At 41.2% G+C, this 6000-nt stretch overlaps 1 protein-coding gene across 1 annotated transcript in view; it reads left to right on the forward strand.

The window, feature by feature from the left end:
• Nucleotides 1–5399, forward strand: part of ttll7 (tubulin tyrosine ligase-like family, member 7) — a gene marked incomplete at both ends in the record, with an annotated part of 66293 nt that extends 60894 nt beyond the window's left edge. Inside the window, one exon of the mRNA XM_080472700.1 lies at nt 5279–5399. Coding sequence (XP_080328826.1) covers nt 5279–5399 — 121 coding nt within the window. The remainder of the gene's footprint in view (nt 1–5278) is intronic.
• Between the last annotated feature and the right edge of the window lie 601 nt (nt 5400–6000).

Below are 6000 nucleotides of genomic sequence, written 5' to 3' on the forward strand. Positions count from 1 at the left end.
TTCGCCCCTCGATGCAGGTCTCTGCTTGGTTTAGTTCTGCTAAACCCCCCCATTTTCCAGTACAGTCCCCACGCACTGCTTACTGCTGATCCCACCACCTCACAGCTCTAATACAGGCTCGGTCCCTCCTGCCCTAAAGATGGTTGCTCTGGCTGCAAACCGAACAGTCTATCATGTCTTCCTCTCCTTTCCCTCACTAACATTCAAGTAAGCCATGAGACTGTGTTTCAAATATCATGTTATTCAAACCTGCAAACAGTCTATTCAATGGGAAAGAGACAGGAGAAGGAGGCCCTTTCAGACTGTTTGGAGCCCTGCTGGTCATCGCTGCAACCATTGTGCCAGCTTGCTGTACATCACAGGCCAATCATGCTGCTGCTACATGCTTAACTATGTCTTTCACTCAACACTTTTTATCAAAGCATCTCACTCTGAGTGCATTTTGAGTATGAGTGTCCTCAGTGGGAACTGAGCGCCTCACCTGCACCGCATCAGAGCCATGATCAACCTAAGACAGAAAATGGCTCGACTCACATCGTGTGGTTTGAAGTTTCACAGCACAAGTGGTTCGCATCTCTCCGTCAAGGCATGCTGAGGACAGCTGCAACCCACTATCACCTTAGATAACGGAGAAGTGATTACGATTATTTTCCCATTGATGTATGAGCTGACAGAGTAAAGTGTGTGTGTATGAGAGAACGGGTGTGCATGCATGTGTTATGTCACTGTTACATGACAACCATCCGTCTCTCTTCACACTCTGCCAACTTCAAACTTAGTGCAACTCTTGACTACTGTGTCTGTTTTAAGAATATGCTGAGGGGTTTTTTTCTTCTTCAAAACCATTGTATACCACAGTATTCACCTGTTCCCACGAACAACTTTGCTTGTTGTCCCACATTTCATGTACAATAGTTCTGATGTAAAAAAAAATGGTTTGGAAAAAAAATCCACAGTCCTAAAAATACATAAAAAAAAAAGAAAAATAATAAATTTGGTCAGATGAACGAAGGGCTGTTTTTAACACAGACTCAATAACTTTGCATGCTTTATTCTCTTTCATAGAATACACCTCAATTTCAACAGTTCAGATATATTTGAAGTTTTATTTTATAGCATCAAATACAACACAGTCATCTCAAGGCACTTTTACAGAGAAAAACTCAGCAACTCCACATGAGCGAGCGTAGCAGACAGTGGAAAGGAAACACTCCCTTTTAAGAGGAAGAAACCCGCAGAACCAGACTCGGAGGCGGTGGCTTTATGCTGTGCTGGTCTGGGGTAGCGGACAGAGAAAAAAAAGGATATGATAGAGAGCAAAAACAAGTTAAAAGAGGACACATGGGACCACAGAGCTTTATAGAATGCCGATTCTGTCAATTCACCATAAGTTTGAGGTGCTATGAAGAAAACGTTTTGTGAAAGAGGTGATAGCCCTTAATCAAATCGTGAGTTGGATGAATAATTGTAGTTACCCTAAAGTAATATAACAGTGGTGTAGTTGAAAAATAAACCCAGGCCTCAATTGTTACGATAAGCTCACAGAACTATATGTGTATGTGTCAAAAGGGTTTTTTGGTCACAAAACGTATTCTCTGCATTTATCTGTAAAAAACACTTGTTGGGGGAACAAGTTTGCTAATTTAAAGACAATTTGTTGAGATTGTTAATTAAAACACAAACTTGGAATTGAATCCTGACGAACCTACAGATTTTGTGACCTAGTTTTTCTAATAATACACGTAATGGTGATTAGAATTATTATTTTTAAGTTGTATAAGACCTTTCCTGGACAGAGTCACAAAGTGTATAGTTTCTAAGCCAGTCAACAAAACTAACAAAAAATATTAGACTCAAACAGCACAAAGAAGTCACATATGATCACATTCATGATACTTGTTTCACAAGAGGATTGTGAATTTCATATTAGTTTTCTTCACATTGTGATTCAGTAAGAAAACACCAAATAATCAGTTAAAGTGGAAACATATATTGTAAATACACGAATCTGCCTTCGAACAAAGCTTTTAATAAATATGTAATTTCCCATTGTAATACCCATGGATCTTGATGTTTTTATGATTTAATTATCCATATCATTGTGAAGATTGTGAAGTCTTTACGCTTTAGAATGTAAACCATTTTCTCGCAGGCTTTAAGCATAGACACTTGATAGAATAAAACAAGACAAAATGTATTATATATAATCTATTCAGCTTTTGTATTCCAATAAGAAAACTGCTTGGCTCAGAGCCCAGTTTTGATAGAGCCTTAAAGTTTGACTCTCACAGCCACTGGAACATTGAAACCAGAAATATTAAAAAGATAATTTGACTCTGTTCAATTCAAAAGCCCCACACTGTGCATATACACACATGTCCAGCCCACAAAGTGGCACAGCGTTTTGGCTCATATTAAACTCAGACTATTAGCTTGGGTCTGCAGGGTCTCGTTGTTGACCACACCTGTTTGCTCCCGTTCAAGCATTCTTCCTCTGTGAAGTGCCCTGATCAGTTGTGTCAACAGCCTTTGGTTTGTGTGGGAAGATGAGAAGAAGTCACCAAATAGCCCCGCTAATGACTTTCCTGTTAAGCCTGGAATAAGCCTGTCAATATCCAAAGACAATTTTCCCATGATGACAAAAGTTTTGGATTCTATTAACTTTGAATTGTCTGAAAAGTGTGGCAAGTAATTAGGGTTAATTGGGGTTGTTGAGCTGAATGTGGGCTGCAGATAACCTTCAAGCCTCTCTCCGCCTCTTGGTTTATGATTGCGTCAGCGATCGTGGCACTCTCCTTCGCCACCTTTAGTCATGGTGTTTTGCTTTGCCTGGCCTCCTCTTAATGCGCCGTGGCAGTCACATCTCAACGGACATGGCAAAATTGCTGTTGCGGGCCTGTCAGGAGGAACAGTGGTAGAGTGTGGCTTTGCATGTACGGACTGGAGCACATAGTATCCGTCTGCCTCCCTGTCAGCTGATGTATTGAAGTAAAGCACAAGTGCATGAACAATCCTCCCTCTGGCTTTCATACGAAGACCTTCTTCATGATCAAAAGGAGGACGAACCTGGAAGATGCAGAATGAGGGTCCAATTAACTACAGCCTGGAGAGACATCAGCTGCTTGGACATGAGAAGCCCCCCTCTCAATCCCACCCCTCACCACAACCACCACAGTGATTCTTTTTATGAGCGGAATATTCTCAAAGTGAATAGCAGAGGAGCTCTGAAGAACACACACTCAGCCCCCGATGGATGTTCAATATTTGATTTTCTTTTTCTTTTTTCTTTCTTTTTTCCCGCCATTTTCTATACCGAGGCTTCTGGGTTTCCCGTGAAAATCTTATCAAATGTAGGAGGAAAACCACACCACAAATCCATGGTGTCCCAGTGGATATAGCAAGAATTTCATAGAAGCGCTTAAGGCGGAAAGAAAAAAACCCCACAAGGAAAGCAGAAGTAAATTCAAAGGTGGTACAAAAAACACCACATGAAACTACTAAATGTGCCTTCTAAGATGACACTGTGAGCTGCCTAATGGACACAAATGTAAAAGACTGAGAGCAAAGCGTTATTCTGCGCTCCTCCCTGGGCTTTCAGTGCAGAACTTTAAGGAGTGTCTGACCGAGCCAGGTCTTCAGAGTCCAGTCGCAGAAGAAGAAGAAGATGTGCTGGAGGGATACCTGCGGCCCACTTGAAGCTTTTTCAAGGACACTCTCATTGGGCTAAATCAAGTTAATCTAAATCCTCCCTAACACTCCTGGGTCTAGGGCTGTGTTGAAACGGATGCCCTCAGCGACGTGCCCTTTTTTTTTTTTTTTTTCTCTTCTCTTTTTTGGTTGACTTCAGAACAAGCCGCTCAGCTAATTTGTCCAAGAGCTATTTCACAAGGAATGAGGGTTGTCAGAGGGAAAGTGTGGTGTCCCGGCACTAGCTAAAAAGAAGATATTATGTCTTCACTTTGTAATCGTCAGCCCCAGTGGCGCCATTTTGATTAGATTGTCACATCCTAAACGTTTCCACAGGGAATATCTCTTTTGACCATTGTGCTTCTTGAACTAAAACAAGTATCTCTCATATATATATATATATATATATATATATATATATATATACAGTGTATGACACTGTCTAATATCAAAATATGAAAGTATGATGGTGAAATTTTTTTAAAACTGGAGCTCAAACTTCCTGTCTCATGTGTCCTGAACTGAACTCCAACAATTGCATAAACCTCAGTTTAACCCTGTCCAGGATCTGATCATCTCATCTAACATGGCTCTGACCACCATATCTGACTCATTTACAGTAACTAAGGAAGATGGGAGCAGGGTTCAGCCCCTCCTTGACTCTATCTCACCCTGACACTGGTCTCATTCTCAGGTACTGGAACGCTGTTAGCAGGAGCTGCCTCACTGCTCTGTCTCGGTGGAAGGTGTCATAGAAAAGTCTTAGAAAGGTACTGACGTCTATGGCGCGGATTGATAGGTGAGGATTTTCTGTTCATGATACCACAAATGTAAGGGTCAAATTTGGATACACTAGGGGTCCTAAAAATAAAGAGAGAGAAGATACATGATTGCCTCATATATGATATATGTTAACACAAATCTAGACGCGGAAACTATGCATTTGACATACAATGAAAAATCTAATTAATCAGTCACCTCATTAAAAAAACACAATATTCACTAACCTGTTGGATGGCTAAGTAGTAACATATGGCACATTTCGAAACAAAAATCACAGATTTAGAAAAATATATAATAAACATCTTTTGGTCGATTTTGGGTCATGAAACATGAATGTCTGAATGTCACCCATCACTCTGTCTGAAGCAAGGGCTTAAAGCGTGGGGCGGGCTGTCACCATATCTTCTCCTTCCTCTTTCTCTATTCTCCCCTTAGGGGTTGCCCCTTCAAAACCACCATGTTATAAACACATCGTCATATTTTGTTCAATATTGCCAGTGATTGGTCATTACAACCCTTCACAAAATAGTCCAGATTATATTCATCTCACATTTTTCCCCTGCTTTTTTCCTGCCATTTTCTTATTTCTAATACCTTGAAATGACCAGACCATTATTAAAGTTGTAATATGCTAATAGAGATGGCAATAAAGGGTAGAATCAATATATGAAAATAGGGCAGCTCGCTGTCTCAGTGCCCACTAAGGCACCCCGACCTCTAAATTGTGACCTTTGCATGACTAATCCTCTCATTATGTTCATCCGTTCCCCCTAATCCCTCCATCCCTTGATCTTGTCCGTCTGTCCAGGTATCTGCTGCCAGTGACCTCCCAGTTCATCATGAAGTGGCCTTCGTCCAGCTTTGGCCGCCTCTCTTCGGCCATGCCACGCTCCCGCAGCCTTTTTGCTGCTAGGTTGGGCCACTTCTGAGGTCACAGTGGCAACCCTTGCTTCTGACACGTTGCCCTTTGACCTCCCACCCAGCCAAACTCAGATTTTAGCGATCCCATTTTGGACCTGAATACAGCGCAGCTCTGGACACCGGATGGGGCCTCACCACAATCCAGCCTCCTCGTGGAAGAATAGAACCAAGCGAGGCTGGATGACTTTGGATAAATAAAGGGCGTTTCTCAGTTTGGTTTATTTGGGCCCTGCTCAGACCAGCAGACCACCGGTATCCTCACCCCAGTGAACAAGACAATGATTCTGTTCATTGTAACTGCTGTATTATACTCACAATACAGTTTCAAGTCATGGTACTGTAAAAGGAAAGAATAACAAATAAATGCAAGGTTTATTTCTTTATTTCTTGAATTATGTACGTATTTATTTTGTAAGGTACTTCATGAATGCATTGAACACTGATACGTATGCAGTTATGGAGTGGTATCAACAACGCCACCCCTCATATAAAAACAAGTGGATGTAAAAATGCCTTTTTTTGCTGTCTGCAATAAGTCATTCTGTTAAGTAACTAAAATTTTGCTCAATTTAGGTTTTGTACGGTCATTTCATTGTTGTTCTTTTTGCA

The sequence above is a fragment of the Lipophrys pholis genome, assembly GCF_963383615.2.
Source record: "Lipophrys pholis genome assembly, chromosome: 10".
Taxonomy (NCBI): Eukaryota; Metazoa; Chordata; class Actinopteri; order Blenniiformes; family Blenniidae; genus Lipophrys; species Lipophrys pholis.